Source organism: Nannobrachium achirus, assembly GCF_963921795.1.
Source record: "Nannobrachium achirus genome assembly, chromosome: 4".
NCBI classification, from domain to species: Eukaryota; Metazoa; Chordata; class Actinopteri; order Myctophiformes; family Myctophidae; genus Nannobrachium; species Nannobrachium achirus.
The window spans coordinates 8,217,951-8,235,038 of NC_137813.1; the positions used below are offsets into that span (position 1 = coordinate 8,217,951).

Genomic DNA, 17,088 nt, shown 5'->3' on the forward strand with positions numbered 1-17,088 from the left:
AGATTACTCCACTGAGCACCTTTGTCCTGGCATAAAATGTATTTTAAAACGTTTCATGGATTTTTCCATGTACCACTGGTTGCCTGCCTGGTTGTCTTCTATTATAACTCTATGGGGTGTCTGCCTGCTTTGTTTTATTTTTGGGGTGGGGACTGTGCATGTAAATTAGCATCTTTGCAAAGTCTGCTATATTTATGTTGAATTGTATTTAATGTTCATTAATATACATTGTCCCATCTAAATAAACACAGTTGAAAACCACTGATTCATCTGATCTTAGTTCTATAACACAGCTTTTATCATACATTTGTACTGCTGTGTAACTAAAATGCATGAACAAACATGGCCGCGCATGCGCACATGCACGCACGCACGCACGCACACGCTGTAGTTTTTTGTGTCTAATCTGCACAACAAAGTTCAGCTGTCCTGGTGATGCAAGTCTCAAAGTTTAACTGCAGAATAACTGACATCTAGGGTCATTGTCCTACTCATATTGATCCCAAATGACTCTGGCCATGGAGTTAGCCTCGCGTAGCCAGGCTTACTCATCTCCCAAGAGAAAAGCCTGGTGACAATAGAAGGCAGAAAGCGTTCAACTTCCGCCGTAGGAATTTCACCGGAAGCTGTCTTTTTTTCACGGTGCGGTGTTCCTGCAAACGTATTCCCTGCACGAAATTAACTGGTCTATGTCTCCTGCTCCGTCGGTTGCGCTCGCAATAAACAATATACAAACAAAAACATTGAGTCAAGCAATGTTACACCTATTAACTCATTCCCCGCCTCCCCCGATAGTCCCGAGAAAATCCCAATGTCGTTCCCCGCCAGGCCCGATAGTCCCGAGAATTTGCTTTTATATAATGTAATGTTTAATTACACTCTCCCCCAGCTCGTGACAAATTTTTATCCTTTTATCTTACAGAGAACCTAAAATATCACACATCAAAGTAAGTGTGTTTGAAAAAAAGACTGTAATAATGTATAAATTGCAATACAAATGCATATAAATCTCCCCATAACCCACAGTGAACTGGCACAGTGACGCATTTTGCGCACACAAGGCTGGCGGAAAAAAAAGAGAAGAAAAAAAAAGTGTGAGAACAGCTGTGTGTGTGTGTGTGTGTGTGTGTGTGTGTGTGTGTGTGTGTGTGTGTGTGTGTGTGTGTGTGTGTGTGTGTGAACATCTCTTAGCTGGCTGGTGGTCCACGGACCACTGTCTGTTTCAGTGGTCCCCCTGTCCTGATCAGCACAGTGCTATCAGAGTCTCTGATTCAGAGATCTGTCTCTCTCTCTCTCTCTCTCTCTCTCTAGATACAAAATAATTATCGCCAATTCGCCATATAAATGCTTCTAAAACATACCTGAGAATGATGATGGTTGATTAGAATCCACAGGTTATAATCCATATATCCAGGCTATAATATATTGTTTTGTAATGGTCCACAAGCAGCCAAGCAGGCCATTGGCGCCCAGGCGGTCCTTTGCAAAGGGGGGTCCCTGGTCGGCTTTCTAACAGGGGGTCCGCGGGCCCAACGCTTCGCTCCGCAGAGCAGTGGGAACACGATAATCAACTCTTACAAAATCAATCAATAAAACTGCCCGATTACATAAACGCGATCCAGTTGAGTCAGAGACAAGTGAAGTGGTCCCTGGAAGGGGGTCCGTCCTCTCATTACCCTGCCTGGTCTCCAGCCAACACTTCTCACGGACCACCACCAAAACTCCCACGCTCCCCCACCACGCTCCTCCCAAAAAGCAAGAGATCAACTAGTGTCGTTACTAACGAGCAAAGACGCAGAGGAGCTGTTTAGCAGGGCAGTGCAGAGGATTTTTTTAGGGGCAGGGGGAGACATTTTTCCAACATGTCCTAGAATGTGAAAATAGCAGATCTACAAGCTCGACTTTGATTGATTGATTGAAGACTTTATTAGAAGTTTGCATAGGAAAAGGTACAGTTTCATGACGGTACAGTTCACTGGTACAAGGTCTACTAAAAGGAGATCCATGAAAAGACTAAGCTTATTTCCACTGGAAACCATTGAAGTATCTCATATAAAATTGAATGACAAGCTCTCAATGTGTCACAGTCTCAGAGCGATGTGTTGAGCTTGTAGAGCTTGTAGATCTGCTATTTTCACATTCTAGGACATGTTAGAAAAAAGACTCATGCCCCCTTTTATGTCTATTTGTGTGTGTGCACCTGTACAGAGCAAAAGACAACCAGCAGACACACAGAGACAGAGAGAAAGCGCCCCCAAGTGGGGGCTCACAGAAATACTCACAGAAATACTGCAATATAGTATGTGAGTTTTTTGGTCAGATATAGCCAATAAAAATATTTTTCTCTGCATTTTTCTAAACAGAAAATTCTAAAAATAAATCCTATTACATAATTACATTAGTACACTTATCTGATAATGCCTGAAGCCATAAAGACACATCTCAAGTGAGTTATCCACTTGAAAACAGATCATTCACAAAAAGGTCAATAACTCCAATTATTTTGAATTTCCACCTGGATTTTGAAAAAACAAGGGGTTTGAAATGGCCAAAACTCTAGATTGCTACATCGTACATACAAAAAAATATTTTTTGGAGAGACTAGAGGATGTCCTCTTTTAATCCATGCACTGTATGACATTTTCGTGCAAACAGGGAATTTAGGAAAAATGTCTAAATATGAAGAAAATGCTTAAACAAAATGGCAGGGGAGCCTACAGTGAATGTTAAAATGGCGGTCAATGTGTTAAGAGCGAGTTAAGAGCTACAATCTATTTTATTTTTTTCGCTGGGGAATGTAAACAGACCCGCACCGCATGATTTTATTTGAACAGAAATGTCGACAAGCCAGCATGGCGATGACCTCTGCTCAGGGTGACAAGATGTCCCCCTTTGCGAGGGACAGTCCCACATTTCCATGACTTTTCAGGCGTCCCCCAAATTGAGACTCTGTCCCACATTGTGACTGGCAGGTGTTGATATAGGTGCGCTGATTGTTGAAGCTCTTAACGTGAGCTCACAGCAAGCTAGACTGGACCACACTGGACTACTGGAATACATTATAGGGCAGAGTATTCCATTGTAATGTAAATCTCTCTCATTGTCTCTTTTCCCTGCAAATTATGTTTTTAAGCCTGTTAATAAAATAACATGAGAAATATCCCCTATAGGGGGGTAAATTAAAAATGTATAAGTATTAGGGCTATGGTCGAATATGACATCAAAGCATCAGAAGCAACTTAAGTAATGATTTGTTATTAACCCCCCGCCCGCCCGTCCCACATTGTCCCACACAAGTGGTACTTCTGTCCCTCAAATGAACAGTTTGGATCTGGTCACCCAGCCTCTGCACTATTAGGGCAGTAGTTCTCCAGGACCTGCAAAACAATGTATTTGTTCAGTGAGACCCCAGCAGCCCTCATAGCATAGAGCAGAGCACATAAGCATGTTTATTGTGTCATATCTTCCCATGATCCTGTAATTAGTTGTCAGACAGGAGAAGATCCATATTAATACTGCATCTATATGACATAACGGGTGGCCGTTGTTTATGGCCACTTGTGACGATAGATTTGTCCGCCTTTTGTTTTAATAATATTAATAATACATCAGACAGACAGACTCAAGGTACCCAAAGATGCCTTACAAAACAAACCAAAACATAAAATAAACAACTTCATTTAGGAGATAATAATTAAAAGGATAAAAGAGCTCAAATGTTAGCAGGGACACGAAAACAAAAGACTATAAGATTAAAGGAGCAGAAAGGGAGAGTAGAGTTAGGCAGGGAAGCCAAGTCTAAAGGGTGGGGGCGGCCCTGTCACCCCAGGTATTTTCCAGGAAGTTGGCATCAGCAGACCTGATGGAGCGCGAGGGGACCTGGCGTTTGATGAGGTCAGAGAGACTGTCCATATCACTTTTCAAAGTGGGTGACGGGGCACCCTGGGGTGCCGCGACGGCAGTGACGGGGCACCCTGGGTGCCGCGACGGCAGTCCAGGGGTGCCGCGAGATCATTTGATAATATTTGGAATTTATGTGGACACTTGACACAATGTTTAGTATAATTTTAAACTTGAAGTACACAGTTATTTTCACATTATTCACTTCTAACTAAAATGACTATTATCTCAATGTTTTCCTCGCAACATAATCACTAAAATATCTGTCAGGCAGAAACCTCTGTCGCACAAAACTAGTGAAAACAGCCGATCTACAAGCACACAACGCCTCGCATCGCGAGGCGTTGTGTGCCTCGGATTAAAAAAAAATATTCACAGGGTGCCCTGAGACAAAAAAGTTTGGGAACCCCTGGTCTAGATGTCACGGACAGACATTCACTAAATGAATATTAAATGGCTGGCCATGGTGTCTATTTAGCAGAATTTCCCCTCTAGAGTGGATACATTTTAGTAACACATTTTGTACCACTTTCACAACACTCTAGATCCTTGTTGTGGAAATCCTGGCACAAGTGTGTGGGGTGGGGGGTGTGGGGTGATGTGGTGCCTAAAGTGTGGTCCAGGGACCCTCAGGGCTCTGCTTATGGGGTCTGTATTTCTGAGAGTGTACAATGGAACCAAATGGATCCTTACGGTCTGTAAATCTGAGAGTATACAAATGGAACCAAATGGACCCTTGCAGGGTCTGTAACTCTGAGATTGTACAAATGTAACCAAAGGGACCCTTTTATGAATCTGTAACTCTGAGAGTGTGCAAATGGAACCAAATGGACCCTGACGGGTAATCCTCAGAGTGTACACAATGTGTGTATTGAGGGGGTAATATGACACTGTATCAAAGGTCATTAGGGTGGAGTTATGTTTGGAGCTCCACTCTCACACACACACTCTCACACACGCACGCACGCACGCACGCGCGCGCGCGCACACACACACACACACACACACACACACACACACACACACACACACACACACACACACACACAGTAGTGTGAGCGGAAGGAGGACTTCAACAGCATCTTCTCTTGTGGTGAGAGAACTTCCATTTAAAATTCTACACATTGTGGATGAGAATCAGTTTTATTTACTCATAGGAGTAGGAAAAGAAAGAAACGTGGGTGAAATCAGTTTATGTGCAAAGTTCTATGTTTTTTGTTAGGCCAAAGAGACAAACAAATGATTGACCAACAGTATTTGCACATAATATATTGTGTTAGGGCACGGTCACGGTCACACACCACTTTTATTCTAACTATGAGGGTGGATTCTGCCAATGCATTTCAATGGGTATGGAGCTTCTTTTGTTTAATGTTTTTGGCAGTAAACCACTCCATTCCCATTTGGGAGAATCCACCCATAGGTAGAATAACAGTGTGGTTCCCCAAGTCTGTGTTTGTGGGATCATTCCTGTAGAAATAAAAGTGTGGTTGGCAGTTTTGTGTTGTAATGTGTTATATTTGTATTTGTGAGTATAGTGCACTGGTTCCCAAACACTGGGTCGGGACACATTTGTGGGTTGTGGACACATTTTCATGGGTCCCTTAATTTTTTGCTTCATAGATTTTCTTTTCTTTTCTTTTTTTTTTTTTTATTATTTCAAAATGTAGATTTTGCCAAGTAATATGAATTAGTTTACTAAATCATCTGAGAATTTCCATAAATGTGAAAACAAATGTTTAAAAAGCAGTGAAAATAGACAATCTAAAGGCTCTGTAGATCTTCTGTTTTCACTAGTTTGGGTCCAGTGTAAAGGTCTAATTACTCTTCTGGGTCTCGAGCTAAAACGTTTGTGAACCACACAGTGGTTATGATGTGAGAGATTTTGGCATACCTGTTGTATCCGTCTGTCTGTCTAGCTGGCTCTCTTTTGTGTCCATATATGGTGTTCCGTGTCCAGGCCAGTCTGTGATGTCATCTCCAAATTTGGGCACTGTAGTGATGTCAGTCAGTGATGTCAGTTGGGCATTGTTTCAGCAATGCATTGCGCAATATCCAAGATGGCTGCTATTTGGGAACTGGCTTATGGGGTCTATTTAGCAGAATGTACCCTGTCATCCAGTTTATCCAGCAGCACTCATATAGAGTGTAGCCCATAAGCATAATGCTACACTATTTATTGCAGTCAAAAGTGATATATATTATTGTCTTCGCCAGGCCGAAAGCCATGGGGAGAGTATGTTTATGGCCCTGTCTGTCCGTGTGTCACTTATTTATCTTTGTTGAGTGGTATGTTTAGATTTTTGGGGTTCTTAGAAATGAAATAGAAATAAGGACATCTCCATTTTCCCCTGAGCAAACCAACAAATGTCTGAACATCCAATTGTGTTATGCTTGTTGTCTTACAGAGTCTGAGCGTCACCATGAAGGCTGCTTTCCTTCTTTTGCTGTTGTGTGTGGCTGAGGCTGATGACATCCGCTATCACATGGACGCCATGTTCAAACAGATGAACAGCAGCCTGGAGGAGAGGCTGAGCAGCCTGGAAGAACGGCTGAAGAGCTGCCTGGGAGGACAAGATGCAGGTTAGGATGCTTAGCTTTCAAAAGCTCTTATACCTTTTTGAAGCGGGGAAAGCCGCTTCCAAGGTGTGGCTTTGTCTGTCCTGTACCTGTCCAGTCCAGAATGAAGAATTGAGGATTGCTCAAGCTTCACATGACAATTTGGCTCTCCAGACAATATTATGCTCAAATTCACCGCTTCACTTCGAACCGAGGTTTGATTATTATTAGGGTTGCGGTATCGGTACTCGCGGTATCGGTACTCTGCCCGATACAACCCTATTTTGCAGTACTCGTACTCGCCCGATACTTCTCACGCCAGCGTCCGATACCAAGCAGGGGCGTCACAAGGGGGAGAAAAGTGGGACTGAGTTACTGGGGCTCAAGGTGAAAGCCAGGGCCTTAATTATTTTTATACTTTTGCTATTGAAAAATAGCAGATATGCAAGCTCACAGGGCCGCACTGCAAGCTTGCAGAGCTGCTATTTTTTAATACCCCATGAAGAACATTCATGGGGGGCCAGCAGTGAATCCTTGTACCCAGGGCCCAGAATTTGGTGCGACACCCTTGGCAATGAGTGCACGGAGCGAACGCTGGCATTCAGCGGCAGCAGGCTGTCTGTCTGGCTGTCTTTCTGCTGTTCAACATGAGTAGGGCTACATTGAGTTATTTAGCAGCATCATTCATCATTCATTAATCTTAAAACTTGCTACGATGCAAAGTTTGTCTGAGACTCTGAGTGCTTTGCCTTTGATGGAGAAATCAAATCCAAAAAAGGCGACTGGATGTGAATCACTCACTCATTACCTCGGCAGCTCGGCTCGAGCCTGTTGCATCAGTGTGATCCGCTCATCTGAAGAATAATCCATTTTGAGGTGAGATTTTGAGAACATGGAGAAAGTAGTCTCAGTCATAAGTTGGCTGCGAATGCCATAAATAATGGTTTAAAGTAGGCCTAACAGTGATGAGAGATGAGCGAGATGAGAGAGGTCGCTTAACGAGAGCTGCTGTGCGCTGTGCTGGGGAGTTAATTGGTACTTGCCCTAGTTTTACGTCTTTCACTGGTGATGTAATCAATTATTTTGGAGCAGATTCCAATAGTATAAACATTATTAAAAGGCTTTCATATACTCTTGATATCTTTTTCAAATGAGGTTTAGCCTAATAGATTGAAATGTGCTAGATTTGGCTATTTTCTGCTTGTTAATGTCAATAAATAAATTCATCAATTAATTTTCGGTTATCCGAATAGGTTTCAAAATTGTCGTGTACATGTCAGTGAAATTAGTCGCTAGGAACATCCCTAATTTTAAGATTTGTGAGGATGACAACACATTGTTTTGTATTATTAATTGTACTCGTATCGGTACTCGGTATCGGCGAGTACTCACAATGAAGTACTTGTACTCGTACTCGGTCAGCAAAAAAGTGGTATCGGGACATCCCTAATTATTATATTTAGATACATTTGATATGCATTTGATCACATGCACCATGTTGATTTCCTTTTTCGCACTTGTATATTTTGGGAATGAAATAAATGAAAAGACATGAAAATAAATGAAAAAAGTGAAGGAAAGATCATAGCCCCCTCACACATGTTTAGAAGAACAATATCCGTCACCAGAAGCCGACATGTTGATTTTGAGAGACTTTGAATATCGGACCTTTACTGTATTTCTACGTGTTGGTAATACTGTGTCTATGTGTTTTGTAAAACATGTACAGAGTACTTTTTCCACCACTGAATTTCACATATCAGTTTTCTCAGTGATTATATATATATATTTCAGATATGGCTTCCAGACTGTCTGCGAGTGAAACCAGGATAGAAGAGCTCCAGGGGCAGGTGGAAGAACAGAAGAAAGAGAAAGCAGGTGTTGAGCATAATCTACAAAACACCAACAGTCTAAAAAGTCTGTTGTGATGATGTCAGCAATGATATTCCTCAGATACACATAGAAACTATACATGAACACATTTGAAAGTCCTAAACTAAGTTCATTTTAATCAGTATCTAAACGAAGGGTAAGCAATATTATTATTTAACTCAAAAGCTTTATTAAAAAGTTAAAGCTATATTCTGATAATATAGAGTGTTGGTTAAGTGTGATCATTGCTCACAATATAGAGCTAAAGGGGCTACACCATGCATATTAGAAAATATATCTGAATATTATATTATATTTATGAACGCTCATAAAGCCCCGGGCCGGACCAATCAGCGGCAGCTACGGGCGGGCTCTGAGCGGCTCTGAGCCAATAGAGTCTGATTGCAGACCACGTGGATGCAGACAGGCCAATATGAGTGGTTGGAGTTGGCACTCCCAGACTGTGACAGAGAGACGGCCACATCCAATCACCTGCCCGAGAGATCTCAGATGGTAAAGTAGAGCGGTAGCCTACGCACTACTGCCACCATCTGACGCAAGTCAGGTTACTGTCTGTCTGTCAATGCCAAAAAGCTCTTGAGGGAGTTTGTCTGTCTAGAATAGATGATATACAGGCCACAAGTAGGGGGTGGGACTCTGGGAGTCTGTGAACAGGCCTATTCAGATAGACACACACACAGTTGCGTGACAGGTTGCGTGACAGGTACCTTGGACAAGTTGGACACGCCCTGGTAAATACATTCTGTAAACAACAACTCGTTTCTTATTCCCATATGAGACCAAAATACTTCACCAGGAAATAAGACAGGAGAGTGAAACCAGGTGTAAATGGATTTTACTTTGGAGAGGAAAAATCTGACACAGGCAGACATACAGTAACACAAGCATAGAGGACCCATAGTGTGTCCTCTATCCTCTAAACTTTCCTCGTTCCTCTACAGTTTTCCTCTAACCAAAATGGTGGTTTTACATCATACAGTATATAGGCCTATATATAAATTGGTTCTCAACACTGTGACAAGACAGAAACAATAGGTCTTATAACCCAAACATGATATCGTTGTCGCAGTAACCTACAAGTCAAAACAGTGTAGGCTCGGCTCTCTGTATATTTCCACTAGCCAGCCCCAAGGTTGTTGTCCAGACAGTGATACATATAGGGTAAGCATGTCACACAGTCCATATTAACGTGGCAATATATATTTGTCAATAAAAACTATATGATATGAACTTGTAAATATCAACAATATCCTAACCCGCCCATTTACTGATAAAAACGCTGCTTGGTTTTTTAGCTTGCTTTATTTTTTTCTAGCTTGATTTCAAGCAGCGTTTTTATCAGTAAATGGGCGTGTCCAAGGTACCTGTCACTCAACTCTGCACTGGTCTGCCCTGCTTTACAATTTACACTTTAGGCTCTGATTTGTCTCCACAATGTCCACAGTGTGTGGAGAGGTTTTTAAAAAAAGAAACTGTAGAAACCCGATAAAAAACATGAACAAAATCGGACAAAACTGTTTTTGTTTTTTCTTCTTTTTCTTTTTTCTTTTTTTGCACGCGCGTGCACATCACGAGCACACGCGCAAGTGCGCGTGCATGAGGACCCTATAGAGCTACGGCACCTATTAAATTACAAATTAAGCACTGGGCTTTTAGCAGACACTCTTAATCCAGAGCTATAATGTAGGAGCATTTATGACTGATTTAATATGACTCATACTACCCTCCTAATACGTGTTCTGGCCAATCAATCTGCATCATCACTGCATAGAATGGTCAAGAGCAACATGCATGTTGTGCTTAAAGGCTGAATTTTGTTTAAAATCTTTCTCTGTGATGTTTTCCAGAAATGGCTGCCGAATTGACTGCCAGCCAGAAGCAGGTTGAACTCCTCCAGACCAGACTCAATACCACTGAAGACACGGTGAAGAACTTGGAGACGGAAAGTGAAGGTAATTAGACCAGAATGACGTTCAGACAATGAATCAGTAATACAATGAGTCGCGAAAAACATCTTGAGGGCGCAGATGGAACCAAATGCCAAAAGCCTTTCTGTATCGTATCAAAAACATGATTCGTAGTCACGGGATGCGTAGATACATTTGTCTGTAGTTCCGACCGTCTGGAAAAAGCAAGATCTGTTGAAACAAACTTTTTAAGCATGTTAGTTTCGCCAGCCACTGCCAGCGAGCCAGCCTGCCTCTGTGTGCGTGACGCGTTATTATGATTCACACCCGGGCTCCAGGCGGAGCCGCTTGTATGATCCGCACGATGCAAAAGAAGCGCTCCCTAGCTCCGGTTCAGCCAATCAAAAGCTTCCATGGGCGGGGTTTTCCTGGAGGTTTAAGAGTAATAAAGCGAATCAATGTTTTATTGTCACTACTCGCTACTCTACAGGGACAAGAAGCAAAATGCAATGTTGTGATCGAGGTGATAATAATAGACGCTCGGCCGCCCTTCTAGTAATTATAATTATGCAGTGTTATAAGCAGATTGTGTTTGTTATGCATTTATAAGAAGTCTGCACGGTGAAATCTAACATGTAAAGGAGGCGTTCCGACCAAAACCATAAATCTTCCTACCTGGTTCGTCACCCCCCCCCCCCCCCCCGTATATTATATATATATATATATATATATATTAAGGCTGGGACTTTAACTGATTAATTGCGATTAATTAATTACAGAAAATTAACGCGATTAAAAAAATTAACGCATTTTAATCGCACTTAGTTTTTGCACTACAGAACCTTCAGTTTCGGGCATAGCGATGCACCAACCAAGAAGAGACAACATCGCATCCCAGCCCTAATATATATATATATATATATATATATATATATATATATATATATATATATACACTGTATATATATACTGTATATACAGTATATACTGTATATATATACTGTGTATATATATATATACCGTATATATATATATATATATATATATATATATATATATATATATATATATTGCATATATATATTGCAGCGTGCAATTTGCATAAGATTCTGCACACACATTCCCACTATAGACCGATTTCCGGAGCGCTCCCCGGTAGGGAGCGCCGTCGCCATTAGCTGCAGTGTAAACATTCGTGTAAAGTAACTTGTAGCCTACATTTACTTGAGTACACTTTTGAGTATTTGCACTTTACTTGAGTAATTCCCATTTTCAATCATTTAAATTCTACTCCACCACTGGCCATGCTGTTTGCACAGCGGTAATGGCAACAACACTCTCTACAGAGGAGTGCTCAGGAAATCGGTCTACAGGTCAAGGAACAAACGCCACCCTTTTCACATTAGCCTGTTATAGCGCCACCAGTAGGTCAACTTTTGCTAAACATTTTTTTAACAAAATGCCTCAAATCATGAATGCAGTGCCTGATTGCCGTGAAGGGCCAAAGAAGACACTTATGGCCTTTTATAGTGTACACAACGCCGCTCACCGCGAGGCGTTATGTGCTTGTAGATCTGCTGTTTTCACTACTTTTGTGCAACAGCCTTGTATGATGAAGCAGGGCTTTGCTTTGCGAAAAAAATTATACATTTGAAACTTGGAGATATGAGGTTTCTGTCCGACAGTGGCAATTTACTTTGTTGGCCGCACAGCCCCCAAAATGGAATGAACAACATTTTATTTTAATTTTTTTCCTAATGGCCGGCCTGGACCGTCCGGGAATGAACCGGCCGTTCAGGAGTTGTCCCACTTTTCCCAATGGCCAGCACGTGCCTGCTACTTAGTGAATTAATATTCCCCATTGAATTGAATGGGGACATTTTTAATGGTAAAGTTAAATATTCATGTTGTATTGATTTCAGCTCATGGTGCTCAGCTGTCCACTCTAGAAACCAGGCTGAATGTCAGTGAGAACAAAGTGCAGAAACTGTCCAGTAAGTATGGGGTTCTGAAACTATTCCACTTTTGGGAGTGGCCAAGGTTGTTGCACCCTGTTCAGATAAAAAGACTTAAGACTTCAAGATGATACTTGTTGTTGCAGTTCTGTTGCTCAGCCAGGACTGTGAGCAAATCTACAACAGCGTCTCCACACTGAGTGGTGTGTACACCATCTACCCCACTACTGCACCTGCCAAGGTCTACTGTGACATGGACACAGATGGAGGGAAGTGGACAGTCATCCAGAGAAGAGTGGACGGCACTGTGGACTTCTACAGACCCTGGGCTCAGTACAAGGCTGGGTTTGGAGACATAGCAGGCGAGTTCTGGCTGGGACTGGACAACATGCATCTCCTCACCAAGGACAAAAAGTATGAGCTGAGGGTGGACATGGAAGACTTTGAGGGAAACACAGCGTCTGCCTCTTACTCCTCTTTCTCTGTTGGTTCTGAGGCTGATGGCTACAGGCTGCAGGTCAGTGGTGTGGAGTAACTTTCCATTTACTTATCTCATTTACTTATGTCATTAATATACCTTGGAGGAGTTGTGTGGAAATAGAAAAAAAGTTCCCCCTCTTCTGTGTTGCCTAGAACTGGAGGATTGATTTGGGGGTTTGTATTGTAAAGTACAACTTGATGACATCACACCATTGTACTTTACAATACAAACCCCAAAATCAATCCTCCAGTTCTAGGCAACACAGAAGGGGGGGAACTTTTTTTCTATTTCCACACAACTCCTCTAAGGTATATTAATGATATATTTCAATATTGAAAATGGGTTGTCTTCCCCTTTAAGTACTGTACTTAAAGGGATATTTCACTTTCATAAAAAACATTGGTAATTTTATCGTCTAATGAGGCTTTTGTGATTACCCTGGAGAGACTTTAATTTGCTTCATTCAGTATTTAGATATTTGATTTTTTTTTCAGACCCACCCCTTTCCTATACAAACCCATAGTAACTCCATTCCATTTGAACCATGGATTCATAAATAATAAAAAAATAAAAAAAAAAAAATATATATATATATATAAGAAATGTGTATAATATATTTCCCAAAAATGAAAAAGTGAAAGTTAATTAAAAAAATGCGGCCAGCTCACGTATTAGGAGGGCGTCAGGAGTCACCAGGGAAAAAAAGACGAATGATTTTGATGAATCTATCATGGTTACGATGGGTTTGTATAGGAAGGGGGCGTCTCTCCACAACATCTCAGAGACAAATATTGTATTTTTACTCCAATATTTACTCCAATACAATTAATTATTTGAAAGCTTTAGTTACTAGTTACTTTGTGGACATCCGTGATGCCATTATAATAACATCCAGTGATGTCATCAGTGATATCATCGATGATGTCTTCAGTGATGTCGTCGATGATGTCATTAGTGATGTCATCTTAACTCTGGCTATATGTATATTTATATATATATTTTAAATTGGATATTTGATTACTTCTCTAGATTGTATTTCTTTTTTTACTATAATATTATTTTTAAGCATTTTGTGAAACCACCTATGAGTTTACAGAAAGACACTTAAGAAAAGGCGCAAGTTTGCTCCTCGTCAGAGTGCAGTCTTGTTTTACATATTTTGAAAACATGAAATTGAAGATTTCTGCTTCCATGTACTTTACACATTCCCCGCCATTTGTAAATACCTTCGTACTCTCATATGCCTCTGTCTCCATAGACTTCCATGTAATTCATAGTGCACGGATCATGCACACCCATGCCTAGATCATGCACCACGTGTGTGTACATTGCTCACAGCTTTCAAACAAAAAAATCCGAATGGAAATCCGTTCAGGCATTCATGAACTAGCAGCCATTATGTTTTCCTAAAATGTAAACAAAGATGGCTACCATGTTTGAAAGATGGGGTTGCTATGGGGGTTAAACATGCAATTTCGCGATTCCTATCATGCCTACTATATTTTTTGGGGTCAAAATTCTTTTTTTTTTTTTTTTTTTTACGGGAAATTCTCAGGACTATCGGGCCTGGCAGGTAGAGACATTAAAATATTCTCGGGACTATCGGGCCTAGCAGGGAATGAGTTAACCTCTTAAGCCCCAGGGGGGTCCAGGGGAAAAATCCGCCTAAAACGCATCCCCAAATTGGAACAATTGTGGACACAAAACTACAATGATTGTGGCTACTCTTGACTCACCAAATGTCAGCTAACCCTTGAAAATTCACAAATGCAGTGTAAAACCTCACATTTCTCTTACCAAATTGTCCTGCTATGATCACTTACCTAGGAAAAGATGATTGATAAAGACCTCCGCCTATGGAAATTTTGCCTTTTGAATAGTGAATGAGCCTCAAGACCTCATTGAAAACATATATAGTGAATAGAGAAATTGTTTACCAAGGTGTCATCAATTGATTGGCAAAATTGTATGAATATATTCCAAACTATGTAGACTCTACAGATGTTTTAGTGACAGTAGTGCTGTAATTTTTGTAATGTTAAAGTATAGGGTGAAAAATGATAAAAACGAGTAACAATAAGTAGTAATAATACTGTAATAGGAGTAATTTATGGATGAAAAGTACAATGGCAGCTGTTTACTATGCTGTAGGCCCACTGTAACAATAATCAACAATGAAATTGTAGTTTTATTTGGTCTATATTGATTTATTGACATTTATTGACAGCTGTTCAGAGGTCAACACCTTTTGCCCCCGCCGGCGGGGGCAATGGGGTTCAAGAGGTTAAGTACATTTTGATACCTATACTTTTACTCACGTATATCCCACTACTACATACTACATACTTCCATTTGTAACAGAGTAAATAAATAAATAAATAAATAAAGACTAATAAATAAATAAATAATAAAATAAAATAAATGAATGTGACTCTTCCCACCACTGCTGCAGGTTGCTGGCTTCAGGGATGGAGGAGCAGGAGACTCACTGACCTATCACAGTGGAATGAGATTCTCAACCTTTGACAAAGATCAGGACGAGTATAACACCAACTGTGCAAGGGAATTTTCTGGTGCATTTTGGTACAAGGACTGTCATTATGTTAACATCAACGGTGTTTACCAGCGAGGAACGACGTCTTCAGGTGTGAACTGGTACCACTGGAAGAATAATTCTTATTACTCCCTGAAAGCTGTAGCCATGAAGCTCAGACGTGTTCCTTAAAGGACAACTTTGTTTTTTTACAACAAGGGTTCATATTTTAGATTGTAATTAGAGAAAAGAAAAAGTGAGTGTTAAAATGTTTTTCATTTGCTTCATTCTATTGTTTTATCGCGTTTGCCGTGCTAAAATGTGGGGCATGCGTACGCATGGGGGCATGCGTACAAGTGGCTAAATATTTGTTATTGTGTCTTTTTAGACACAATAAGCCAGCAGTTTCTTTATTGCTATTTACAGTAAAACTTCTAGCCCCCATAAGTCACATTCAACCATGAGAGGTTGCGTTGTATCTTGGGAATGGGATATTCTGTGTACAATGACATATTTAGCCACTTGTACGCATGCCCCCAACCACTGAAATAAGAATCTCTAAAACAACAGAAAGAAGTAAATTAAATCAATTTAACACTCATCTTTTATATTCTTTAATTAAAATCTAAAATATGAACCCTTGTTGTAAAAAACTAAAGTTGTCCTTTAAACATGTTTAGGTTCACATGCATAGATTTGAAAAAGCACAGCCGTGGTATAAAAGGCATGGTGCAATATTTACTCTTTTCATGGTTTGATTTATTTTATTATTATTATTATTATTATTATTTTGGGATTATGCTTAATCCTAAACTCATACAGTAGATATCTGTATTGTATCACATATTATTACAGTGGTGACCTGCTGTCCTCTATGGCTCTTAAATCAATAAATAATCCAAGCTGTTTACGAATAAAGAGAGAAAGACAGAGACAATGTGTATTTGGTAACACTTTACTTAAAGGTTGGGTCTATATTGCATTATAATCACATTTATTGCATTATTTGGCAATAAACACCTGTTGTGTTGTGTTGTGTGAGAGCAGCTGAGTCAGATACAACAGCAGTGACACAAACACGTGTTTTAAGGAATTGTAAATAATCAACATAATGACTAAATTCTGGCGGAATAAAGGGCGTTAAAAGCATATGTAAGAGTGGCCAGACTCACATTAACAGCCAGAATAAACTGGTACTCTTTGTCAACACCTTACTTTCTTGGATTTGCAAATAAATAATTATAGTACACACCTTTTGATTCAAGTGTATTATTTCAGTATTATCATTTAGCATTTCCATATATAATTATAAGACTTCCGACAACGCCACCTCTATAAAAGAGGAAAAGGAGATATATAATAATAACCCTTTTAAGACACACAGGTACGTTTTTCAGGTGTTCAGAGCAATATAAACCCAGGAGAGAAGGAGCCGGACACAGTATTTCCAAAGGTATAACAAGTTCTTTATTATCTAAAATACAGGGGCTTCTATACGCCATAAAACCATTCAAAACACAAATAAAACCCTAACACTCCTAAATAGCGCTTCTAACTAAAAAACCTAAAAACAACCAACAATAAGATCACAACCCGGGTAATTTCCTCCCTTTATCAATTCCCACCGCACAATTAAAGTGCGGGTGCAATATTCGCCACTTAGCAATTTAAGGCGTATATATAATAATATGAATATTGCAAATCATTAGCTCAAATAGGACGTGTGTTATATATATAATACTAATAGGCGCAGGCAGGTATAATAATAATAATAATTATGATAATAAGCAGGGTGAGTAGAAGACGTGTAGAGGGACACAGCAACTCTTCAGTAACATCTACGTCTCAGGCCTTCGTATC

General features: G+C 40.3%; 1 protein-coding gene across 1 annotated transcript; it reads left to right on the plus strand.

The window, feature by feature from the left end:
- The first annotated feature begins 4,867 nt into the window (after positions 1-4,867).
- On the plus strand, positions 4,868-16,480 carry LOC308283443 (microfibril-associated glycoprotein 4-like). The gene is made up of 7 exons (XM_080723876.1): positions 4,868-4,993; positions 6,309-6,483; positions 8,254-8,337; positions 10,200-10,304; positions 12,182-12,253; positions 12,361-12,731; positions 15,148-16,480. The coding sequence occupies exons 2-7, from the start codon at positions 6,324-6,326 to the stop codon at positions 15,418-15,420; spliced, it is 1,065 nt and encodes a 354-aa protein (XP_080580002.1). The 5' UTR covers positions 4,868-4,993; positions 6,309-6,323; the 3' UTR covers positions 15,421-16,480.
- Positions 16,481-17,088: the final 608 nt, after the last annotated feature.